The 26,918-nt window shown below is 38.3% G+C and overlaps 1 protein-coding gene and 1 non-coding gene across 2 annotated transcripts in view; one reads left to right on the forward strand and one right to left on the reverse strand.

The window, feature by feature from the left end:
* The window catches only part of STK38 (serine/threonine kinase 38), a 44,347-nt gene that overhangs the window by 11,385 nt on the left and 6,044 nt on the right, over window positions 1-26,918 (forward strand). The window contains exons 3-9 of the mRNA XM_012746872.2: window positions 3,757-3,808; window positions 4,543-4,665; window positions 6,603-6,686; window positions 12,423-12,546; window positions 14,803-14,957; window positions 19,648-19,750; window positions 20,583-20,644. Of these exons, the coding sequence (XP_012602326.1) occupies window positions 3,757-3,808; window positions 4,543-4,665; window positions 6,603-6,686; window positions 12,423-12,546; window positions 14,803-14,957; window positions 19,648-19,750; window positions 20,583-20,644 (703 nt within the window). The remainder of the gene's footprint in view (window positions 1-3,756; window positions 3,809-4,542; window positions 4,666-6,602; window positions 6,687-12,422; window positions 12,547-14,802; window positions 14,958-19,647; window positions 19,751-20,582; window positions 20,645-26,918) is intronic.
* On the reverse strand, window positions 2,467-2,597 carry LOC142871308 (small nucleolar RNA SNORA51). Its single transcript, XR_012919558.1, has one exon. It is a non-coding gene; the product is annotated as a small nucleolar RNA SNORA51 (small nucleolar RNA).

Here is a 26,918-nt window from a genome sequence, read left to right on the forward strand (position 1 = left end):
AAAGTCTAAGTAATATTAATTTTCAGGATATTAGGCATTTTCTCAATTTTTTTTTTTTTTTTTTTTTTTTTGAGACAGAGTCTCGCTTTGTTGTCCAGGCTAGAGTGAGTGCCGTGGCGTCAGCCTAGCTCACAGCAACCTCAAACTTCTGGGCTCGAGTGATCCTTCTGCCTCAGCCTCCCGAGTAGCTGGGACTACAGGCATGTGCCACCATGCCCGGCTAATTTTTCATATATATATCAGTTGGCCAATTAATTTCTTTCTATTTATAGTAGAGACGGGGTCTCGCTCTTGCTCAGGCTGGTTTTTGAACTCCTGACCTTGAGCAATCCGCCCGCCTCGGCCTCCCAAGAGCTAGGATTACAGGCGTGAGCCACCGCGCCCGGCCCATTTTCTCAATTTTGATCATGGAAATATAATCACAGTTTATACTATTTTTCCTGATTATATGTTTCTCAACAACAGAAATTAGAAATACTGTCTATTTATCTGTCTTGTAGAGTGGAAGAGCTCCTTCTTTCCCATTTTATTGCCTCTGAATCAGGCTGTGATGGGATGGGAGCCTAAATTAGGTATAAAAAGAGTGCTAATTATAAGTAGTAGTCATGAATGTGTCTGCACATTGTTAAACATTCTGACCTTTTTTTTTTTTAATTTAGCAGCATACATTTTTAAAACTAGCCGTGTACAAAGCACTGTTCGTAGTGGAGATAGGAGATTCAGATGTAGTCTTTGCCTGCAAAAGAATTTATTCTCTCAGATGGGAAATGAACATACACGGAAATAAATGGAGGACATGGAAGGTGTTGCTGGGGTGAGGGTGGGTGTGGCCTATGAGTGTGAAAAGTGGCCTGGTCTCTTTCCCAGCATTCTGCTTTGGAACGTTGGAGTTGATTGAGGGGAAGGGTGCCTCTCTTGAAGACTGGAATGTTAGTTAACCTGGCACTGCCACTAGAGAGCATGCCTTTTGGGGGGCTTGCTTTTCTTTTTCATTATGAATAATTTTAAATATACACACTGACAGAAAGAATAATACAGTGACACCCTCCTATATATTCATCCCTTAGATTCAGTGATTATTAGGACTTTACCATATTTGCTTTATGTATTCCATTTTATTTTTTTCTTTGTATGGTGTTTTAAAGTAAATCCCAAACATCTGTCATTTTAATTTTACATACTCTAATATGCATCTCCAAAAATATGGCCAATTTCTTTCTTTCTTTCTTTTTTTTTTGAGACAGTTTTGCTCTGTTGCCTGGGCTAGAGTGCCGTGGCGTCAGCCTAGCTCATAGCAACCTCAAACTCCTGGGCTCAAGCAATCCTTCTGCCTTAGCCTCCTGAGTAGCTGGGAATACAGGCATGTGCCACCATGCCCAGCTAATTTTTTCTACATATATTTTTAGTTTGCCAATTGATTTCTTTCTATTTTTAGTAGAGACGGGGTCTCGCTCTTGCTCAGGCTGGTCTTGAACTCCTGACCTTGAGCTATCCTCCCGCCTGGGCCTCCCAGAGTGCTAGGATTACAGGCGTGAGCCACCATGCCCGGCCCTGTATGGCCAATTTCTTGCATAGTCTAAATGCCACTTTGAATCTAACCAAACTAACAATAATTCTTTTGGTATCATTTCACAGAGGATGTCACTTTTAAGTGTCATTTCAGGCTGTACCTACTATTTTTGGTGTCCTCAAGGCCTTTATGAATCTGGTCCCAATAAATCGTTATCATGATAGCTTTTTCTGGATAATTTCTCTAATGAAATAATCTAATTGTGTTAAAGGAGTTAATTCTGATAACTTTACTCTTAGGCACATGTTCTGCTGAAACCAATTTAATTACACTTCATTAAAGCTGTAGAAACCCTTTCAGTTTGAAGTTAGGTTTAAAATATAATCAGAAGGAGCTGGTTTTGTGATGTAGTGGATAGCATATTGGACTTGTAGCCTAGTCTGATGTGGTCATTCAAAAAAAATATAATTGGGAAGTATGGTGGTATTTGGTACTCAAGACACAATAAGAGCTGACCATAGTTGACTTCTTATAGCTTTTGCCAATACATTATGCTTTGACTGTTCTTACTCTTCTATACTTCAACTATCTAACGACTGAAATGGAATTAATTTATACCCCTGAAACTACCAACATTGCAGCTTTCTTCCTCCAGTACATGTGCATGCATAGATGCATATCTCAAAATATTCCGGGAACTGGGAGAAGAAAATTGGGAAGAGTGGGAGCCATGTAGATGCTTTTTTCTTTCCATCAGGATCAGAGTAGATCATTTCACTTCCTCAGAGTTTGGACACAAATTCTTATTTATTGTTTCATCCTGTGAATTTGTAATATAATTTCTAACAAAATATTCATTTTAACTAAATGCTATTTATTTACAATAAATATTCATTGACCAAAATGAAACTCATTTTCTTCCCACGTTCCTTTTTTTTTTTTTCTTTTCCTCCACTGCATGTTCTCCCATTCACAATACAGACCAGGCACAGGGCCTGGGCTGGGGTGTACATGGGTAGCTTTACTCTGCTTCCTCTTTCTGTACAGTCAGTGTAAGAACACAGCCTGTGGTAAGCGCTGGGAGGCCTCTTTCCATGTTCCTACCTCTGTGTTTCCTATGTTGGTTGTGGCATCATTATCCCTCTAGACAGGAATTGTAAGACTTTTCCCTTGACTCCCACTGCCAATTAGTCATCTTTGTAGTAGTTTTTTTCATTTTTGTTCTAGGTTCAGATCTTTACTACATATCTGAATCATTACAGTAACTTTCAACTTGCCTCAGATCTTGCTGAGTTGCTTTCCCTGCCGGTCCATCAGATTCTCATTCCTGCTGCTTATCAATTCTAAAATAGAAATCTCATCACATCATTCCTTTGCATACAAGCCTCTTTTAAGCTCTCAGTTGTCTACAGAATAAGATCCAACCTTCTTGGTGTGGCATGTTAAGTGCTATGTGCATCAGCCACACTATACTACATGCTCTTGTTACAGCATACACTTTTATTCTTCCCTGCCCTGTCCGTATTGCCTGTTTATCAATGCTGATAAGTGGTAGAGATTTCTAGCCCATGTGCTTTCATTTATTATGCTGAATACATGAAGGTTCTGTGGAATTGGTTGTAAGGAAATTTTACTTCTTTTAATTTTATCAAGTCAGTATGAGACTGTATATAAAAAATATTATTGGATGCAGTTTCTAAACTGAAGTTCAGTACTCTAAGAGTTTGCAGGTTTAAGTTTTGATAGTGGTGCCAATCACCTTTCTTGATCATAATTTTCCCCTTAAACCTCCAAATTTTGTCTTTACCTTTGTTGCTTATTACTCTTTGCTTGTGGCAGGGAGGAGCAGGAAGATGCTTAAATAAAGGAAGTAGATTTTGGTCAGAGGGAAAGAAACATCATGATATAAGAGATTATCAAATACCAGCTATTTTGTTGTTTGGCGAGGAGGAAATAACTGCCAAAAAAAAAGAGAGAAAATATAAAAACATCACAGAACTTGAAACAAGATTCTTTGTTGCATTAACATCTTATACAATTTTTTTGAAAATGCAGACTAAGGAAGAATGGGAATCTTTTCAGTTGTCCTAGTAACGGCAATTTTTTTGTGTTTTAATGAGGCATTTTGAGGTTTACCTGTTTTTGTCATTTTTCAAAACCAATCACAGTATTATGTTTGTATAGAATTTTCAGAAAATTATTATTCAAATGCTATTTCATATGTCTCTTATTTTTGTTTGTTTTAGACAAAAGAAGTTAGAAAAAGTGATGGAAGAAGAAGGCCTAAAAGATGAAGAGGTAATTAATATTGGAAATGTTTTCTTTGAAACCCCACATGGCAGGTTATATCTTGTCCAGCAAGTCCTAGCCGTGGTGCACATGGGAAGGGTTTTGGCTCAATAACAGAGGAATGTGAGGGATGGTGTGCTTCTTGGATATTCATGCACAGGGAGAAGTTAATTATTACCTACCCAGGAGAGGAAGACTTCTTTAAGCACAGTTATAATAAATTAGATTTAGAATCACAAGAGAAAGAAGGGATGAATTCAGTGAAGTCAAATTAAAATTTAAAAGAGTACACTGTAGCATTCTTATAGGATTCACTGGAAAGGCTGGATAGAAGTGGGGTAAATTTCTGAAATCTTTATCAAAGCAAAATATCCCTCTCAAATCAGCCCTTCCACCCAGTACCCACAGATGTGATAGGAGAAAATATAGTTAACAAGGGACTGTGCAAGGAACTGAAATGGTGGTAAATAGGATTGAATCATAGAACCCAGGCAGTGGAAATGCTTTCAGAAATGAGGTTGAATCACAGAACCCCAGGACATTGGTGAAAAATATCCAAGTCAGGGAAGGGAGAAGTATCTTAAAAAGTATCTTAAGGATACTTCTGTGGTGCTTTCATGTGTGAAAAGGCTATGCCTAATGTGGCCCTGTTTTCTACCTGGTAAATCACAAATATGACTTTGTTGCAGAGCTTCAGAATTTCAACTTGTTTCCTTTCCTGCTCTCCCTTATTTAAACATTAGAAACGACTCAGGAGATCAGCACATGCTCGGAAGGAAACAGAGTTTCTTCGTTTGAAGAGAACAAGGCTTGGCTTGGAAGATTTTGAATCCTTAAAAGTAATAGGCAGAGGAGCATTTGGTGAGGTAAAAACCATAGCTACTTACGAAGTACAAAAACATCACAGAACTTCAAAGCTTCAGACGTACTGTAAGCTCATGATTGTTGATATAACTGAAATATATGGAATGTCAGGCATGCCAGCCCCACATCCCAACTGCTTTCTCTCTTTCTTCCCTCTCCACTGTCCCAGATCTCTGTTCTCTGTTGTTTTGCCAGAGGTGATGTTGGTGTTTGAATACTGATCTAGAGGGGGAGTTGAAAGGTAGAAGGAAATCAATATTTGTTATTTATTCAGTGCTTTTCACATACAATCAGGACAATAACCCATTTTATGAAATTAAGAATCTGAAGGTATATATAGTGTTCCAATGTCACATAGCCATTGAGCACTGGGACCAGAAGTTGGGTCTAAGTCTTTCTGCCCTCAAAGCTCTTGCTTTTCTCAGTATTGTACCACCTCTCTAGGAGCAAACTATATCTCCACCCTTTATTATTATTTATTTTTCTTCTTCTTCTTTTTTTTTTGTTCCTCCTTTGCTGGCAAAGTACATCCTTTATTTTTTATTGCCAGATTGGTACAGATCTAAAAAGATGGCCCTAGGAGACAGAATTTATAGAAAGGAGTTATGCTGGTAGTGGTGGAGAGTTGAAAATGTTTATAGCTTTGTCCTAGCTATTCTTGGAAATGAATCCTGCTTGGTCACAAGATCATTCTGTTGGGGAGAGTTTAAATGAGCCCACACAAAGTCATTCCCATTGATGGAGAACACCCAAAGTGGACAACCTCTTGATGCAATAGTTTTGTGTATAGAAGGAGAAGTATATTGTTAAAAACCAGTACACAGGGGGAAATGTGAGTATATTCAAAGGTACAGGTAAAGATAAACTTGATCCCTCAGTGTTCAAAATCCCTGTTAGCCTCTGGAAAGAGAGAAAAGATATAATACCACCTCTGAAAGAGCTTTCTGTTCAGTGAGGAAAGGACATGGTACTCAATTAGGAAAAACGTGAGGAAAGGGACAGGAGAAAGAAAACATACTTGGGAGTGGAGGGGGAGGATATGCAGGAACTTGTGAACTTTTGGTTTGTAAATCATTTTCTTTTCATCATAAAATTATTCTCTTCAAAAACATTGGAAAATATAAAAAGGAAAGGAAAGCTGCACAAAACCCAATTTCCCTAATTATACATTTTAGGGTTTTTTTTTCCCTTATATTTTTCCTATGTGTGAAGTTTTACGTTGTTTTAAACATTGTTGTAATAATTTATTTAGATTTTTCTGAGCTGACTGAATGACAAATGCCAGAGTTTTTTTAATTTTTTATTTTTTTGAGACAGAGTCTCACTCTGTTCCTTGGACTAGAGTGCCATGGCGTCAGCCTAGCTCACAGCAACCTCAAGCTCCTGGACTCAAGCAGTCCTCCTGCCTAAGCCTCCCGAGTAGCTGGGACTACAGGCATGTGCCAACATGCCCGGCTAATTTTTTCTATATATTTTTAGTCGTCCAGCTAATTTCTTTCTATTTATAGTAGAGATGGGGTCTTGCTCTTGCTCAGGCTGGTCTGGAACTCCTGAGCTCAAGTGATCCTCCTGCCTTGGCCTCCCAGAGTGCTAGGATTATAGGCGTGAACCACCGTGCCCAGCCTATGCCAGAAATGTATGCCAGAGGTTTAATGAGTCCTTAAGTTTGAAACTGAAAATTTTAAATTAGATTGGTTTGTTCAACTAGGGAGCCAAAGCTGTTCAGGTATAGAGATATTTGAGAATGTTTCCAGCATTGACATCATTGTGTGTAATGTATTCATTTTGGAATGTATTCATTTTCTTCTGCTTTGTTACTGCTAGTTGCTTATATTAAAGTTATCATACTTTTTCAGTTTAATTACTGCTTCCTGAAACACATGAAATATTAGTTTGGCAGTGTGACTTTTTGACTTGGCATTTCTTTTATAACTTTTAGGTGCGACTTGTTCAGAAGAAAGATACAGGGCATGTGTATGCGATGAAAATACTCCGTAAAGCGGATATGCTTGAAAAAGAGCAGGTAAAGCACAGTTGTAGCAGTGTTTTTAGTCAGCTTATGAATTTTTGTCTCCTAAAACTAGTCTCTGTGTTTAAATGAAATGTGTATTTTTATTACAGTTTTCTTTAGCTCTGTCATGTATGACTATACATATAATATTACGTTTTTTTCCCCTACAAAGAAGCAGTTACATATTTAAAAGTACAAATAATGCCTCTGGATTATGTACAGTTTTTTAAAAACTAGAAAACCTAATAAAAAAGCAGCTGCTATTTGTGTCTTTCAGTTGATCACAAGATGTCCTTGTCATGAGAGCCTGTTTTTCGAAGTCATACTTGATATGGCAGTATGTTTCTTCCCAAATGCTGAAAAATAGAAATTGTATATGCACTTTGGAACTTAGGACTAGGAATTAGAATTTGGAATTTACAATCTAAAACATATGCTTCATTCTGTATACCTAAATCAAAGTTGGGTGTTCTAGGTACCTCAGCACTGCCTAAGAGTCTTCCAATTTCTGAATGAATTTGAAAAATACAATGCAAATGGTAGAACAATACAAATTCTCCTTTAATAAGTAAGAACACTTTCTAAAATTCAAACCCACTTTACAAATAGAGCTATAAGGTGCATAAGTAATTTATGTAAAATAAAGTTTTAAATATTGGACAGTATATTTTAAAAAGCAAGATGCATACTTTCTATAAATCTAGTTTAGTTTAGCTGTTTGCTTAAGAATTGATTGCAGTGGATGATGACTGCAGATGTCCTATAAAAGATCTGGTGTTACAGGAGAGCAAAGAGAGACCCTGTGGCAAGGAATGCTGCTGATATAGAACCCAAGAGCAAGAATGGAGATTGGCCCCACATCCAATCCTTTCTGCCTCTTGAGAGGAGGTATAATCACTGAGTTTTCTCTGTCTTCATTTAAGTGCCACCTCAAAATTTGGAATTTTTATTTTCTCTTTAATTTTCACGTGTTACCCAGAAAATTTAGACTCCTAGGAATTGCAGTTGAGAATATCAGATACCTGAGCAGTAAATCTTCAGACACTGTACATTATGCTAACACCAACCTTATTCAGAATGCACAGTAGCCCTATTTATATATTATATAAAAATTAGTGTGTGGTCTGAGTGTGTAGGCACTGAAAGAGTTTTAGTTAATCTTGAGAAGGAAAATATAAAGCTTCTACATTGACTGGTCAGTATATTTGTATTTCACGAATAAGATTTTTTTTGAGACAGAGTCTCACTCTGTTGCCCAGGCTAGAGTGAGTGCCATGGCGTCAGCCTAGTTCACAGCAACCTCAAACTCCTGGGCTCCAGCAATCCTGCTGCCTCAGCCTCCTGAATAGCTGGGACTAAAGGCATGCACCACCATGCCCGGCTAATTTTTTCTATATATATTAGTTGGCCAATTAATTTATTTCTATTTATAGTAGAGATGGGATCTCGCTCTTGCTCAGGCTGGTTTCAATCTCCGTGATCCACCCACCTCAGCCTCCCAGAGTGCTAGGATTACAGGCGTGAGCCACTGCGCCTGGCCTCATGAATAATTTTTTATTTTTACAATACATATTTCCTACAGTTTTAACCAATGCTTAAACCTTCTCTTTATGAAATAATTAGCAGTCAGAATAAAACTGTAAAGAGAAGTACATATCGTTATATGTACTTTGAGAATTACTAATTCTAAGTATTATGTGCCAGGTGTCTGGAATGGTAACAGGAAGAGCCAAACATATTTTCTCAAATATTATACCTTCTTCAAAATCAATTTTTAAAATTTTTCTAAATGAAAGTAAAGGGATTTTTAAATTATGCATTAATTTATGCATTAAATGGTACAGTAAGTTAATTTTTTAGCTGATCTTAGCTGATGGACTCAGATCCCTAGGTTTGATCTCAGTATGGGCCAGTTAAAGCCTCTGGCCACAGACTCTACCTGGGTCAGCCAACTTGAAGAAATTTATATTGGGTGTGTGCTAGGTGAAAGCTGGAAGTAGACCAGTACAAATCCATCATCATTTTTGGGTAGGGTTGACAAAGTTTAGATTCAGAACCTAACTTTTTGTAGTTATAGGTGCCTTATCCAGAGGAAAAATTTTGTTGTTGTTTGTTTTCACTAAACTGAGCAAGAATTAAATCTATGCACTGAGGCTGGGCGTGATGGCTCACACCTGTAATCCTAGCACTCTGGGAGGCCAAGGTGGGAGGATCGCTTGAGGTCAGGAGGTTAGGACCAGTCTGAGCAAGAGTGAGACCCTGTCTCTACCAAAAATAGAAAAACTTAGCCAGGTGTGGTGGCACCCACCTATAGTCCCAGCTACTTGGAGGACTGATGCAAGAGGATTGCTTGAGCCCAGGAATTTGAGGTTGCTGTGAGCTATGATGCCACTGCACCCTAGATGGGGCAATAGAGTGAGATTCTGTCTGAAAAAAAACAAAAACAAAAAAACTATGCATTGAGAGTTCAGGTTATTCTAGTCCACAGGGTGGAAATTTCTGCTATCTGGAAAATTTTAGAGAATAACACATTGGCATTTAGCTAGTTTCTGATGTTTCTCTTTCAGTGCAAAAGAAAACCTTCAATTTTGATGCCAGTATACTATTTTTTTTTTTTTGAGACAGTCTCACTCTGTTGCCCGGGCTAGAGTGCTGTGACATCAGCCTAGCTCACAGAAATCTCAAACTCCTGGGCTCAAGCAATCCTTCTGCTTCAGCCTCCTGAGTAGCTACAGGCATGCGCCACCATGCCCGGCCAATTTTTTCTATATATTTTTGGTTGGCCAATTAATTGCTTTCTATTTTTAGTAGTGACGGGGTCTCACTCTTGCTCAGGCTGCTTTCGAACTCCTGACCTCGAGCGATCCACCCACTTCGGCCTCCCAGAGTGCTGGATTGATTACAGGCGTGAGCTACTGCATGCACCCAGCCCCAGTATACTTTTTTTTTTTTCTGAGACAAAGTCTCACTTTGTTTCCCAGGCTAGAGTGAGTGCCGTGGCGTCAGCCTAGCTCACAGCAACCTCAAACTCCTGGGTTCAGGCAATCCTACTGCCTCAGCCTCCCGAGTAGCTGGGACTACAGGCATGTGCCACCATGCCTGACTAATTTTTTCTATATATATTAGTTGGCCAATTAATTTCTTTCTATTTATAGTAGAGATGGGGTCTTGCTCTTGCTCAGGCTGGTTTCGAACTGCCTGAGCAGTTGCTGACCTTGAGCAATCCACCTGCCTCTGCCTCCCAGAGTGCTGGGATTACAGGCGTGAGCCACCATGCTGGGCCTCCCAGTATACTATTAATGATGGAACAAAAGACTGGCTTTTATCTCTGCTTTCTTTAGTGCTCAGGATAGCAATTTGTACCTCCACCCTATTAAATATTTATGGAATGTGGGAAAGAGAATGGTTTTTGTGTGAATTGCACCTCTCAATCTTCCCTTTCTTATCCTATATTCAACTGACTCCACTTCTAGATCTTGTGGTTTCTAACTGCCATTTCAGCATCAGGAGAGAAGGGCAATGTGTACATACAGTTACTGTAGCTTTCCCCTTGACAAACAGGAAATGTTGCAGTCACCCTCTGTTCTCCAGGGTGAGTGACAAGTGGTAATTGTAGTGCCTCCCTTTTTCTCTGGCTCCTTGCGATAGATAGGGGCCTTAACAGGAGCCAGGGGAGCCAGGTAGGTGAAGGCTGCCTTCTACAGTATTAGTGTATGACAGTGGCTGGGTCATAGCCAGCAGTGGGTCAGCAAGCGGCATTACTGTTTTACAAAAGCTTTACTTCTGCATTAATGTCAAGTGAAGGCAGATGCTGTACTTGGCTTCTTGATGGTTTCATGGCACTGTTCTTATCACTCTTATTATCCATCTTTCCCACCCCCATACCATAAATACAGATAAAAAATGTAAGTCTTCTGTAACATTGAAGGTATTAAAAAATTCCCCAAAGAAAAGTTTTAGTAGAGGCCAGGCGTGGTGGCTCATGCCTGTAATCCTAGCACTCTGGGAGGCTGAGGCGGGCGGATTGCTCAAGGTCAGGTGTTCGAAACCAGCCTGAGTAAGAGCGAGACCCTGTCTTTTCTAAAAATAGAAAGCAATTAATTGGCCAACTAATATCTATAGAAAAAATTAGCCGGGCATGGTGGCGCATGCCTGTAGTCCCAGCTACTCAGGAGACTGAGGCAGAAGGATTGCTGGAGCCCAGGAGTTTGAGGTTGCTGTGAGCTAGGCTGACACAATGGCACTCTAGCCCAGGCAAGAGAGTGAGGCTCTGTCTCAATAAAAAAAAAAGAAAAAGAAAAATTTTAGTAGAGACCGAAAAATCAAATATACAAACTTAAATGCTTCTAGGCCCCCAAGAGTTACCTTTGAAGACTGAGGCATTAGGTGTAAGACAGGAGAGAGGGTGGGATCTGTGTCCAAATGGAAGAGTATTAGATGAGTGTTTGGTCTTGCTGAAGACATTCCGGTAAAACACGTGCATTGTATCAGACAAAACAATAGCCATGGGCTGAATTTGTCAACAGAAGTGCCAGTTTGTGAATCTTGGTACATCTTTTACTTTAGAACATAGTGTAAAAACTCAAGACTTGTATTGTAGCATATGTTAAGACCAAAACCTCTATTCAGGGATTAAACTGGGTCTTAATAAATGTATTTCTAGTTCAACCCAATTTGCATTTTGTGATACTTATAAAAGAAGGGTGAGGTGGGATTTGATAATATGCAGCAATGTTTTGATTACTGTTCTGTATTTAAAGTAAATAAAGTAAACTTGACAATAAAGCATTATTTTAACAAAGTAATTCTAGTTCTCCTACACCTCCTGTAACTTGGTCTCCTTAGCTAGATACTTCAATAAAAGTAGAAAACTAGAAATGTCATTACTTTGAATCTAACTTTTCTTAGGTGTTCTTATATTTCAATTCATTAGGAATTGATCGAGCACATGCTATGTGCATAGCCGTGATCTAAATCCTGTGGCATAGCATTCTAGAATTGTCAACCAGGGCACTGTCATTGCAGATAATCAGATATCATTTGAAGACCTGAGGTAGGACTTGTTTAGAGAGTCTTACCTTGAGGACTTATTTTTATCATAAAAGATTATTAGAACAAAAATATAAGCAAAAGAGTGGGCGCGGTGGCTCACGCCTGTAATCCTAGCACTCTGGGAGGCTGAGGCAGGTGGATCGCTCAAGGTCAGGAATTTGAAACCAGCCTGAGCAAGAGCGAGACCCTGTCTCTACTAAAAATAGAAAGCAATTAATTGGCCAACTAAAAATACATGTAGAAAAAATAGCTGGACATGGTGGCACATGCCTGTAGTCTCAGCTACTCAGGAGGCTGAGGCAGGAGGATTGCTTGAGTCCAGGAGTTTGAAGTTGCTGTGAGCTAGGCTGATGCCATGGCACTCTAGCCCGGGCAACAGAGTGAGACTCTGTCTCAAAAAAAAAAAAAAGAATGGTAATTTTAATCAGAGGTTCTCTTTGTAGCATGTTAAAGTTGCTGTATGCATTAAAGCCATTCATTTTGCCATTTTAAAAAGCCTTTCATCACTCAAGTTTTCATCACCGAATACCTTCAAGTCAAATGTCAATTTTGAGTTATAGATTTGCCTAAACAGAAATGAGATCTTTTGCATCATCACCATTAAATACTCAAAACAGTATTTAAATTGTTTAAACAAATATACAGTCTAATAAAGCGGACCAAGGCTTGTCATTAATCAAATGCATATACCTCCAGGTTGGCCACATTCGTGCGGAGCGTGACATTCTAGTGGAGGCAGACAGTTTGTGGGTTGTGAAAATGTTCTATAGTTTTCAGGATAAGCTAAACCTCTACCTAATCATGGAGTTCCTGCCTGGAGGTAATTACTTGACGATGAAAGGTCATTTTTCCTTATTGTTCTATGGTTTCTTTCTCTCACATCAACAATTAACCCTCCTTTCTACTTTTAATTGTGCTCACAAAGTTGCTTTCTGTATCTTTTTTTAGGTCTATAAAGGAGGTCAGTAACCTGTCTTGTGCTGGGGTGCATTTCTACAATCTTAGTGCCATAAAAGTAACCTTTTCATTCATTCTCACGATTTCAGATGGATCTTTCTTTCATTTCTTTTTCTTTGTTAAATATATAGGAATTAACTAGGGGGCTCTGCCTGCTCTCCTATCAGTTGGAATCATGTATCATAAGTTATCCAAGTGACAAAATTGAAGCTATAACATTTTCCAACTTTTTCTTTCTTTTTGTATAACCTATATTAATGAGGAGTAAATTTCTCAATACCTATATTAGTAGACAGAATCAGTCCTCATTTCTGAGATTTCAGGTTTTATGTAACTAGGCATGTGTATTTCCTAAGACAGCTCCAAAGTAAATGCAGAACAGAACATGCCATCTGTTCTGGGGAACACAGTCTGTTTCCCAGTGAACAGATGAACTCTGAGCAAACTTTGTGAGGAAAAAAAAGACAAACTTTTTCCCTTTTGGTTCTTAGCAAAGCACATGTAGTTGTGGCATATTTTGATTTTGTGACAACCCTTAGATTAGGATCATTGTTATTTTTCATTAACAATTTGCTCAAGGTTAGAAAAGAATTTGGTAGAACGAGGAGAAACTTTTTAACGTTTAGATGCTAGTTCTTAAGTAGGAGTAAGAGCCAGCTTAGTCCCCGGCTTCTCACATGTGTCTCCTCAAGTCTTACCTGCACCATCTTCCATAGCTTCTCATGTCTCCTGGACCCTGCCCTTTGTACTCGGGGGAGCTGGCCAGCAGAGCCATAGACCATCTGGCCTAAGCTCTTTGATCATCTGGGCAAGCTCGCACAGGTGAGGCCATTGGCTGCTCTCCTGGGCCATGGAGCTAAGGCCACACAACTACCTTGGAGCCAGCCTGAGTGCACTACCCCTAGTCTCTGCTGTGCCTCCGGATTGAATGGCTGCCAGGAGTGATTAGGGAATCATATTTTTTAAGCCTTAGGCCAAAAAAGAGCATTTAATAAATGGTTTAATTTTTGCCTGAGGGAAAAATATTTACTTTTTTCTAAGAATACTAAAAATAAAGTTATAGATGAAGTGAAATTCAAAAAGTAGCACAATGCTATTAAAATCAGAGGTTTCTTTCTCCTTTCCCTGTTTTCTAATGTAAGTGGCTTTATGTGAGGTCTAAACTGAATCTTTCCTGTTTCTCTTAGCATTTTTAAACTACTTATACACATTTCCTTTGCTTTTCTAACTGTTGAGTTAGGATGTAAATCTTTTTCTACCCTTTTATGTTGCTGCCATTAAGCAAAAATAATTAAATTTTGACTTTGTAGAAAACTAAGGAGGTTACCTTTCAGTTGCTAAAATATTGATACTGTGTTTCAAAAGTTACATAAAAGGTACTGGTGTACATTTAAATACCTATAATAAAACACTTGAGAGACAAAAGCACTGATCTTGAGAAGTGTTCAATGAGCACTTCTGGGAGGCAGTTTTTATACATTCTAGTTCACAGCATTTTTGGTTCATTTTTAGCTTCTGTGGACTAATGCTTTGCTACCTAAGTCCCACCTTTTTATTTGTTTATGTTTCAGTGTTTTCTGAGTAGAAGTTGGAAACTTTGTTTTCAGCCTCCCCAAATGTTTACACTTCTATCTGGCATATTAGCCTCTCTAGCAATATCAGTGCAATCTATGTGGAAGAAGTGCCTTTTGGTTCTAGATGTAGAGAACTTGTAGATATTTGTGGAAAGTAAAAAGTAAAGTAGCTTTTTCCCTCCAGACCAAAAAAATTATCCTGAGCAAATGTACTTTGTTTTTAAGTGTGGGAGAAATTTCGTTTTTCTCTTAAAAGTAAAATAGAAATCACAGCTTAGGGGTCAGTATAGCTAGCTTAGGTGTGAAAATGCTTGGCCTCTCTATGGCTGTGATTTTTATCTTTTAATGACTACTTACCATTTTCCCCCATACTGGCAATGTGAGTTTATCTCTAGAACACAACAGAGGTCTGTTTAGCTGCCTTATATTGGCAGATAGAGAAGACATATCTGAAAACTGATACTTACTTATATGTTATTTGTGTGTGTGTGTGTGTGTACGCGTGTGTATGTGTATGTGGTGGCTTTGCATGTTCTTGTTTCCAGGGGACATGATGACTTTGTTGATGAAAAAGGACACTCTGACAGAAGAGGAGACTCAGTTCTATATAGCAGAAACAGTATTAGCCATAGACTCCATTCACCAACTTGGATTCATCCACAGAGACATCAAACCAGACAACCTTCTCCTGGACAGCAAGGTATCTGTGGCGGGTAGAAGCATTAATAAATAGTGCATATTTACTTATCTGAGCAGCCTCTGCTTAGCACTTCTACCACTTGTAATCACAGTAGGGGAGCCTTGTAGGTTTTCTCTTTTTTATAGATAAGTTTTCTGTCACGTCCATTCTCTGAAAGGCTTATCATCCTATAATTCAGTTGAATATCCCTCTTAAAATTAAAGAAATTCTCTTGAAAATGATCAAGAAAAAAATTGATTTAGAGAGTTATTTTGCAATAAAGCCAAAGATATTCATCTTCTCTTAGCATATAATTAACTATACTACTAATGCATCACCTATCTAGAACCCCTCTGTTGGGCAACCTCCTCCGTTAATGAAGAACTCAGCCAGGAACCAGGAAGTAAGGCAAAAACAACTCACAACAAAAACTTGTCACGAAGTCCAGGTTCCAAATCATATGCTCTGTGCTTAAAAGAGTCCTACTCAGGGCCGGGCGCTGTGGCTCACGCCTGTAATCCTAGCTCTTGGGAGGCCGAGGTGGGCGGATTGCTCAAGGTCAGGAGTTCGAAACCAGCCTGAGCAAGAGCGAGACCCCGTCTCTACTATAAATAGAAAGAAATTAATTGGCCAACTGATATATATATAAAAAATTAGCCGGGCATGGTGGCGCATGCCTGTAGTCCCAGCTACCCGGGAGGCTGAGGCAGAAGGATCACTCGAGCCCAGGAGTTTGAGGTTGCTGTGAGCTAGGCTGACGCCATGGCACTCACTCTAGCCTGGGCAACAAAGCGAGACTCTGTCTCAAAAAAAAAAAAAAAAAAAAAAAAAGAGTCCTACTCAGCCTCTGTAATAGCCTGTTTATATTTATCTTTAGACATGCAAATAAGCTGAGTTGCTTAGTTTCTAAACTTACAGAAAATTAGGAAGGGATCCCTATGCTGCTGACTAAATTGCTGGATAACCCTTGGCAAATCTCTTACCATCTGGACCTCATTGTTCTTGTCTATAAAGTGAATATGTTAATCTAGAGAACCTCTGAAGTCCCTTCCAGCTCTAAAATTTTAGAGTGTTACATTCTATTATACATTCTATTATATATAATACATTCTATTATATATAATACATCTATATAATACATTCTATTATATATAATTCTGTATAATACAGAATTGTTGTCTTGACTAAATTTTTCTTTTAAGTAGAAAGTAAATTTATTTCCTAGGGTTTTTTCCTTACTTGCTGTCTTTTGATAACTTTCTTTGAAAAACCTGAAGTTTTTTTGTCTATCTTTCAAAACCTTTGTCTTTTTATTTTAAGAGGGAAGGAGGCTGGGTGTGGTGGCTCACACCTGTAATCCTAGCACTCTGGGAGGCTGAGGCAGGAGGATCACTCGAGGTCAGGAGTTCGAAACCAGCCTGAGCAAGAGCGAGACCCCGTCTCTACTGTCTCTACTATAAATAGAAAGAAATTAATTGGCCAACTAAGAATATATAGAAAAAATTAGCCGGGCATGGTGGTGCATGCCTGTAGTCCCAGCTACTTGGGAGGCTGAGGCAGAAGGATCGCTTGAGCCTACGAGTTTGAGGTTGCTGTGAGCTAGGCTGATGCCTTGGCATTGTAGCCTGAGCAACAGAGTGAGACTCTGTCTCAAAAAAAAAAAAAAAAAAAAAAAGAGAGTGAGAGAGAGAAGGAGACTTGTCCGATAATTTCTTCTAATTAATAGCTTTTTCCCTTCATTATAAGAATAATGCACAGAAGTAGAGCGTAGAATAGTGATTATCAGAGGCTTGGGAGAATGGGGGAAGGGGAGATGGGAAGAGGTTAGCACCCCCCAAAAGAATAATACACATACATAGTAGAAAATTCGTACAATACAGATGGTTATAAAGGAGAAAAATTACCTTTAATCTTATCAGTGGAAGATAATCACTATTTTGTCATAATAGCTTTGATAACCTTTCTGTTTGTGTCAATAATTTCTATAAAGTTAGCATCCTAAAAGTAAATGGTATGGTATTCTATATAAACATTAAAACATTAATGCTATACAAGAAATTTTCCTATGTCATTAAGTTCAGATATATTTTTAATAAAGCACCTTGTATGGTTTTACTTTACCTTGTGTGGTTTTACCTTGTATGGTTTTAGGTTGTATAGTTGTAAGGCCTTACCTTGTATGGTTTTAGGTTCAGATATCCTGACTTAGTTGTCCCCCTTTAGTCTACATTGAGGTCCAGCAAATATATTAAAGTCAAAGATCTTGGAGACTCACTCTAGCTGAAGAGGAGAGGGAGATCCTGTTAGGAAGGGTGGGAAATCCTGTTAGGTACAGGTTTTCCCTCTACAATATACTAGCTCACACCTGTAAAATGTTCTCACAAGCAAGTTCATTTCTGTGTTCAGCTACATAGATTAATAGTGAAATGTAGAAGTTTTGAGTTTCTGCTCTATACTCAGAATAGCTACACCCAAACCTAATGCGATTTCTTTTAAAACAAACTTTAATAAAACCAGATCCATCAGAGCAGTCCTGTAGCTTGTGCTCTGAGAAGTTTACATGTTAAAACCTGAGGATGTTCTGAAAGAAGGTGGTATCATGGAAAGGCCACAGACACTGAAGTCATTGGAGCTCAGATCTTTGCCAGAACACTTCTGATTATGTGACCTTGAGCAATGTAGATCCCTGAGCATCAGGATTCCCTCTTCTATTTTTTATTTCACCTCCTTATCTACTTAAAATTTCATCACCCCAAGAATACCTACTTCTTCCTGAGGGCTGGTTATATGACAGTCACTGTGTTAAGAGTCTTGCATGCATTAGTTCTCATTCCTGCCAGAAAGTTATCTTTATCCCTATTTTCTAGATGAGAAAATGGGGCTTTGGAGAGAGAAAGTAATTCTGGTCTAGGGGGAAAGAGCATGGGCTGATTTCTGGCTTTGATTTTGCCATTTCACCAGCAATCCATTTAATTACTCCAGGTCTGTGATGTGTGGCTTAAGAGCTATAAATGAGTTGTATTCAACTAAAGCACTGATCATAGTAACTGGCTCATAAATATGTTTTCCTTTATGAGAATTATAAAGTCAGAGGCTTATTATTGAAATATGGTATGGCAACATTTATCAAGAACTCTGCAATAATTTCTTTTTGTCTTTGAAATAGTTTACTCCTTGGAGTTTATCCCAGTGCAATAATTTAAGAGGAGAAAAAGCTATATGAACAAAGATTTGTTCATCTACTCATTGTTTACTCATTGTTAATCAACAACCATTGATTAAGGACATCCTCTGTGTCATGTGCAGCTACAACTGGAAATACCCTTTGTGTCAGAGGGTACTTATAATCCACGTTACGTGAGAGCAAAGAATTGAAAATGGAAAAAGTATCCAGTTTTAGGGGGATGGCTAGGTAAACAATGATGTACCAAGTCAATTGAATATTATGTAGAATTTTCTTTTTTTAAATTTTTTTAGAAATGGGGTCTTGCTTTGTTGGCCAGGCTGGAGTGCAGTGGCATAATCATAGCTCACTGTAATCTGAGCTTCTCACTATAACTCCTGGGTTCAAGTGATCTTTGCACCTTGGACTCCTGAAGCATTGGGATTAGAGGCATAAGCCACTGTGCTGGCCTATGTAGACTTTAAAAGTATAATTTTGCATGTGTGGTGTTGTATACTTGTGGTCCCAGCTACTTGGGAGGCTAAGGCAGGAGGAGGATGTCTTGAGCCCAGGAGTTTGAGGTCGCAGTGAACTGTGATGACCCCATTATACTCTAGTCTGGGCATATAGAGTGAGAGGCTGTCTCAAAAAAAAAAAAAAAAGGTAGCTTTGGCTGGGTGCAGTGGATTGTACCTGTAGTCCTAGCTACATACGGGGCTGAGGTGGGAGGATTGCTTAAGCCCAGGAGTTCCAGGCTGCAGTGAGCTGTGAATGCGCCACTGCACTCTAGTTTGGGCAACAGTGTGAGACCTCCATCTCTGAAATAAAAATGATAGATTTTTTAAAATGGTCTTTTTGAAGACCATATTAAAACGAATTTTTTTTTTTTTTTTTTTGAGACAGAGTCTCGCTTTCTTGCCTAGGCTAGAGTGAGTGCCGTGGCGTCAGCCTAGCTCACAGCAACCTCAATCTCCTGGGCTCAAGCAATCCTGCTGTCTCAGCCTCCCGAATTGCTGGGACTACAGGCACGAGCCACCATGCCCGGCTAATTTTTTTTTTTTTTATATATATATATTAGTTGGCCAATTAATTTCTTTCTATTTTTATAGTAGAGACAGGGTCTCGCTCAGGCTGGTTTTGAACTCCTGACCTTGAGCAATCCGCCCGCCTCGGCCTCCCAGAGTGCTAGGATTACAAGCGTGAGCCACCGCGCCCGGCCTAAAACGAATATTTTAATTAAAAAAGTAGTAAAATTGTCTCTAGATGTTATTATGGAGGGGTCAACTATGTTTAAAAAAGTCTATATTTGGACAAGACCAAAGATAATACACAAAAATGAAAATAGTTTTATTAGTATAGTGTAAATAGGATCTGGTGTCATCTTAAAAAAATTATTTGCTATTACATGCTTTTTCCTATAATAAAGAAGAAAAAGCAGCATACTTTGCAGAGATGTAAAGGATACTAGAAGGAGCAGGAGAAGATAATGTTCTGTTCTACATCTAAGAATGTTTATCCATCCATCACCTTGTTTCTTCTTCCCCATAGGGCCATGTGAAACTTTCTGACTTTGGCCTTTGCACAGGACTGAAGAAAGCACACAGGACAGAATTTTATAGGAATTTGAACCACAGCCTCCCCAGTGATTTCAGTAAGTGGTAACAGTGATGTTAGCCTTTCTTTTCCTTAAGTGGCCCTGGAAGAGTTGTTTACCTGGCAACCAAATTATGCAGGATACATAGGAGATTGTCATGGTATGAGTTTTTAGAGAAAAAAAATACCTTCCCAGGTCTGTCTATGATTTGTATCGTCTGGTGAGGCGCAAAATGAGTGCTATGAAATATGTAAAGACAGATACTGAAAGAAGCTTTCTTTAGAGCTCTACTGAGAAGGTTACAGGGGATGAATATGGAGCAGGCAAGCAAAGGGAGTAGAGGAAAAAGTTCTGGAAACAGCTCCACACTAGGTTTATCCTAGGTGCTTCCTTCTTTCATGGCAGAGAAAGTTATTCATAAGGGTTACTTCCACTTGATGACTATCAAATCATTAACAACTATGTAGTAAAATTACAATTCATCCTAGAAAACCTGTGTCAAATAATGTATCATAAATTCAGAAGTTGCTTAATGTATAACAATTTCTACTGTTAGAAAATTGATAGTAATTTTGAGAATTGATAGTAATTTTGTGAATGCTTTAAGATTGAATTCCCTTTAATTCTGATTAAGGCTGTGTCCTCTGTGGCCACCTGATCCACATGGAAATGCTATTTACAACTCTCACTGTGTGAGTATTTAAGTTAATGATTAGAGCTTCTGATTTGGGCTTTCTATAGTGTCATTGGGAAATTTGTCACCCAGAATTTTTGATGTATGAATAGAAAAGCAAGACTTTAGGGTTTCATGTGACTTGATCCAGAGCCTAGCAAAGTAGTAAACATTCCCATCTGAATTTTCATGAAAGCTTATTTTCTCTACTTTTAGCCTTCCAGAACATGAATTCCAAAAGGAAAGCAGAAACCTGGAAAAGAAATAGACGTCAACTAGTAAGTAATATCGGTAGCTTCTGAAATGCTACAAACCAAGTATGAATAAGTTAAAAAAATATGCACATAAGTTTCCATTTGGTAAATATAGACAATATATCCCTTGCTTTTAAGATTACCTTTAGGGAACATTGTCATTATGTTGGTAGCACCAAAAAGAATCTTTTGAAGGAGGGCAGATATTAGGTTGTTTTGATTGTGACATTTTCAGTGGGTGACATCATTCTAACCTTTTAGGTTGGTAGCAATATCTTTCCTTCCTATTCCACCTTTTCCCTATTTTTATGATGGTAAAGGGATTATATTTAAACTGGAGCTCTCTTAAAACAAAACTAAGGGTTGGTCCAAAGGTAGTGAGTTATCTCAGTTGATTGCTCACAGTTAGTTACAGATTGAACTCCTTGTTCTATTCTGTACCCTCCTCTCACTATGGCACTTGAGTAGTTGGGGTAAAAAAAAAAGTACAAGTATCTACCTAGAGCTTTCAGGCATTGGTTGATCTACTTGGGCAAGTCAAGACTCCTCAATTCATCTGCTTTACCCTTTCTTACTTTGTCATGGAAAAAAGAACTTGTTAACAAAAATTGGAGAGAAATATAAAGGAAATGCATATCTCGTTATAAGCATTTGAGTATATACCCATATAAAATTATGCCCCACAAGCTTAAAAATAAGAAACTACTACATTTATGTTGATAGTTTGTTGGAAGTAATGTTATTTAAATAGTTCAAATTCACCAGTGAAATATTGCTGTCTATGCAAAATTTATTCTTACCAATAGCTGATTAATAGGTTCATATTTTACATAAAAAATGTCTCTGCCCCAGTGTCTAATTATTGGAAAATTATTGGCCACGTAATAGAAATCTGTATCACTACATACTTTGGGCTTTGTTAGAAACCCATAGCAAATGAAATTGAGGACAGTAAAGCCAAACTAACATTTGGTCATTAGAAAGCAAAAATAGCAGCAGTGGGAAACTATTACTAACTTAGAATGATGGCCATGCACATGTATTGTCTAGAAATGATAGCACTTGTGCTTGTCTGCTTACATAATAGTAACTTGGCACGTTCGCCACACACTGTTCCAGTCAGACTTATTAAAATGCTGATGTAAAGTTTATCATATCTTTAAGAACTCACTTAGTAGGTCACTCACTAATATCTACTAATAAGTAGATATCAGTCATATGTTGAGAGTGGAAGCCTGTGGATGGTTTAAGAAAGAATCAAAGGAAAGGTTTGCATTTGTTTTGGTTTATTTGAAGCCCATCAGTGGGGGCCTCAGACCATGCTTTGAGATTATGATTTTTTATGTTAAACCTGGGGGAAGCATTAACTTAAACACCTTTGGAGCTGCAGTAACTGAAATTAATCTTTGATGTCTTTTTCTGACATTAACTTGGGAATACTTCAGTTTAGTATAAGTAGCCACAACAGTCTCCGTTCCTTAGGAGGTCTGATACTTTTTCAACTTCTAAATTCTGTATGTGGCTAAAAAACTGTTCACATAGCTTCTTGAGGGTTAAGGAATGTCAGAAATAAATTGGTCAGATACTACTATTATGTCTCTCCATAGAGCAGTAGTTTTTAACCTTGGCTGCACAATGAAATCACTTTGGGACTTTCAGAACATATTGATGTCCAGGTCTTGTATACAGAGATTCTGATTCAGTTGACCTGGGATAGAGTCTGAGCATCTGATTTTAAAAGACTCCTAGTGATTCTACTGTGCAGTGAATGTTGAGACCCTCCACTGAAGAGACAATGTCTTAAATAGTAGCTTCTGCATTGTTGGAAAACTGATGTTTGTTTATACTTTGGAACTAACAAAAGGTAAGGAATCTTTTGTGATTTTTTTTTCTTTCTTTCCTTTTTTTTTTTTTTTTAAAGCAGGCCAGAATTTAATCTTTGGTTATTGTGTTAACATTTATTTTGGGGATAATTAAGTGTAAGTACCCTGAATTGTCCACACACTATGAGACAAGCTTTGTGGTCTTTGATATGCACTAAACTAAAGTATCATGTAAGGCTTACTAGGAACCATTTATAGTTCTATAATGAAGGCAGTTTCATAATTTCTGTACTTGGAGTCAAATGTCATTTAATAGTTTTAAAAGTTTTTTGAAAATCTGAATAAACTTAAGGCCTTGATCTATGATTAAGGTTCTTGCCTGTGTATTCTATACACAGTAGAAATGGGAAAGTGTAAATTAAGGTCATCCTATATTACCTTTTTTCATAACTTGAAGATAATAAAACCACCTCTCAGTTGTCCAACTGTTAATTAACCATATTACTTTGACCTTCTTTTGTAAGTGATCCCATTCAGCTAATATGAAGCTGAAGATTGATGTTAGTTAATGCTTAATATAAATTTACTGCTATAGGTTAAGCCTAACATGTAATTGCTTACTCGGGCTATTACTTTTCAGACCATTGGGAATAACTGGGGGGGGGGGCAGGGGGGGGCAGCGAAGCTTTGGCTTTACTCCTTGGCTGCTTGAATCATACTGTAATATTTTAAATTTGTTATGTGGTCCTGGGAAACCTTAGGCCCTAGTAACTGATTGGAGAATAGGTATGAGTCCGCTTTAAGTTATAAAACCACAGAGGTAAAAGGTGATGGATATACAGGCATCCAGTCTTTGTCAGTTTAATTTATTTTAGGGTAGAATTTACAGAAGTGATTAAGTAGGATATTAAATTGCTTTATTTCTCCTAAAACTCTAAAATAAAATTTTAAGGTTAGAACACATCATGTGGTTGAAATGACTGTTAATAATCAGCAGAGCTTTTCTAGATTGCAGCTCTGATTAACACTAGATAGGCCGGGCGCGGTGGCTCACGCCTGTAATCCCAGCACTCTGGGAGGCCGAGGCGGGCGGATTGCTCAAGGTCAGGAGTTAGAAACCAGCCTGAGCAGGAGCGAGACCGTCTCTACTATAAATAGAAAGAAATCAATTGGCCAACTAATATATATAGAAAAAATTAGCCGGGCATGGTGGCACATGCCTGTAGTCCCAGCTACTCGGGAGGCTGAGGCAGTGGGATGCTTGAGCCCAGGAGTTTGAGGTTGCTGTGAGCTAGGCTGACGCCATGGCACTCACTCTAGCCTGGGCAACAAAGCGTGACTCTGTCTCAAAAAAAAAAACCACTAGAAATACTCAGACAACAAAAGGGAAAATGAAGGTACAGATTTAAGAGGTTGGAGTTGGAGGACACCCTGGTGTGGAAAACAACAAAGGTTTGGATCACTAAATTGGAAAGGCTCAACGTGGTACAAACAGTGCAGTAAATAATGTGGTAAAATGAGACTGAGCAACTGTCGCAAACTAGTTTCCACAGTAAGAGCATTTCTCTTACTTTCACAGGTGGAGCCTATGTTGGCTATATTTTATAACTCTAAGAGTTTTTTTAATGCTTTGGTATCTTGGAGAAATTCTTTTCCTGTAACAATAGACCTCTGGTTTCATAATAGAAATCTTTGGACAAGTAAGATTTACTTAACATTTATCTTTGCTAGAAAAAATCTAGTCTCTAAATTAAAGGGTATCTGTAGTTTCTTTATGATTAGAATGAAAATACTTCGCTTCTTGGGCATATTTCAGACTTTAAAGCTTAAAAAAATTGACATTTATGTTATTTAATATATGTATTTTATAAAAACAGCATATTATTGTCTATATGGAAAAAATGGATCCCTACCTGACAGTCTATGCAAAAGTCAATTCTAGATGGAAAATACAGCTTTAAAAATTTTTAAAGAGCCGGGCGTGGTGGCTCACGCCTGTAATCCTAGCACTTTGGGAGGCTGAGGCGGGCGGATTGCTCAAGGTCAGGAGTTCGAAACCAGCCTGAGTGAGACCCCGTCTCTACCAAAAATAGAAATAAATTAATTGACCAACTAAAAATATATATACAAAAAAAAAATTAGCCGGGCATGGTGGCGCATGCCTGTAGTCCCAGCTACTCGGGAGGCTGAGGCAGTAGGATTGCTGAGCCCCAGAGATTGAGGTTGCTGTGAGCTAGGCTGACGCCATGGCACTCACTCTAGCCTGGGCAACAAAGTGAGACTCTGTCTCAAAAAAAAAAAAAAAAAAATTTTTAAAGAAAATTCAGGATAATAACTTTATGATCTTGGAGTAAGGAAGGATTTCTTAAATAAGAAACAAGAATTACAACTCATAAAGGAAAAACCTGATTTATTTTACCACTTTTAAAGGGGAAAAACCCTTCTATATATCAAAAGAAATGAAAAGACAAACAAATGAAAAGACAAACCATATGGTACAGAAACTTTCGGAGTACCTTGCAGAGTTCATATGCACACCCTACAGTCCTGCAGCTCTACCCTAGTCATGTGCCCTGGAGAAACTGTACATGTGAACCCGGAAACATGTAGAAGAATGCATTTTCATAATAGCAAAACACTAGAAATAACTTAATGTCCATCGACAGGAAAATGGTTATGTTGTGGAATAGAATATTTTACAGCAGTGAAAATAATTGAACTACAGCTACATGTGATAGCATGAATCAATTTTAGAAACAACGTTGAGAGGAAAAATCAAATAGAAGACTGCATATAGAATGATACCATTTTCATAAAGCTCAAAAACAAACTAAATATTTCATTTAGAGAGGCACATGGAAAAATTTATTCTTTTTAAAAGCAGAGGAATGATAAGCATGAAATTCACCATGGTTAGGAGAGGCAGGAGGATGGATGGGGAGGAGTAATTGTTAGCTTTAATAATATTGCTCTTCAGCCTGGTGTGGTGGGTCACGCCTGTACTCCTAGCAGTTTGGGAGGCTGAGGCAGGAGTACTGCTTGAGCCCAGGAGTTTAAGACCAGCCTGAGCACAGTGAGACCCCATCTCTATAAAATATAGAAAAATTAGCTGGATGTGGTAGTGTGCGCCTATAGTCCCAGCTACTTGGGAGGCTGAGGCAAGTAGATTGCTTGAGCACAGGAGTTTGAGGTTGCTGTGAGCTATGAGCTACGATGTACTCCAGCCTCCGTGACAGAGCAAAACCTTTCCTTAAAAAAAAAATTGGTATTCTTTAGTTCTTTAATTGAACTCATGGGTATTCGTTTTCATTGTTATGTGTCATAATTTGATAATTACACATGTATGTATGACATTTATTTTTGGTATGTATGTAACTAATATTACTTCATTTAAACAACCATAATAAAATAATAAGCCTCAGACTGGGAGAAAATATTTGCAATGTGCAAAACTATAAAGGTTTAATACTCTGAATTCATAAAGCATGAATCAATAAGAAAACAGACAACACAACTACAAAAACCAGTGGGCAAAGAATCTGAACAGGAATTCACAGAAAAAAAGACCAGGATGCCTAATTAGAATATGTGCTCAGCCTTGCTGGAAGTAAGGGAAATATAATTTAAAACAAAGAGATCCCAACCAGGTACTGTGGTGGGCCCCTTTAGTTAGTCCCAGCTACTCAGTTGGCGAGGGCTGGAGGATTGAAGATCACCTAGCCACTATACTCCAGCCTGGGCAACATGGTGAGACTCCATCTCCAAGAAGAGGGAAAAAAAAAACCCCAAAAAACCACATGAGATCTCATTTCATATTTATCAGATTGGTAGAAATGTAAAATTCCAACAAAGCCAAGTCTTGGTAAGGTGTAGAACACCAGGAGCTCATCCCCACTGGGCCAGTATAAATAGGACTAACCACTTTGGAGGACAATTGGAGGATAGCTTATTAACTTGAGATGCTTATAACCCAGGACCCAGCATTACTACTATGAGCCTGTGCCCTAGAGAAATTCTTACACAGTGCCCAAGGAGGTATTACAAGAATGTTTATTCATGCGTTGTCATAGAGAAACATTGGAAATAACGTAAGTGTCCATTTACAGAAGAATGGATAAAAACAATCATGATTTATTTATACAATGGCACAGCAGAGAAATGAGTGAACTATAGCTACGTGATTAAATGTCAAAACCGAATGTTGAGTAAAAAAAGAAAGTTCTGGCATTGAAGAATAAAGCAGTTTGGTATGAAACCCTTTATTAAAAGTTTAAATATACAAAAAGTAATACTGTGTTATTTATGAGCATACTTATATAAGAACATAGCAATTTCAGGGTAGTTTTTACTTTAGTGGGGAAGGGGGAAAGGAGATATATGGGGCAGAGCTTTAATTGTTTCTACAGCTTTGTTTCTTTTAAAAAGACAAATGATCCGAGACAAATATAGCAGATTATTAACCTCTTTAATGTGGA

This window comes from Microcebus murinus, chromosome 5 (genome assembly GCF_040939455.1).
Source record: "Microcebus murinus isolate Inina chromosome 5, M.murinus_Inina_mat1.0, whole genome shotgun sequence".
Classification (NCBI taxonomy): domain Eukaryota; kingdom Metazoa; phylum Chordata; class Mammalia; order Primates; family Cheirogaleidae; genus Microcebus; species Microcebus murinus.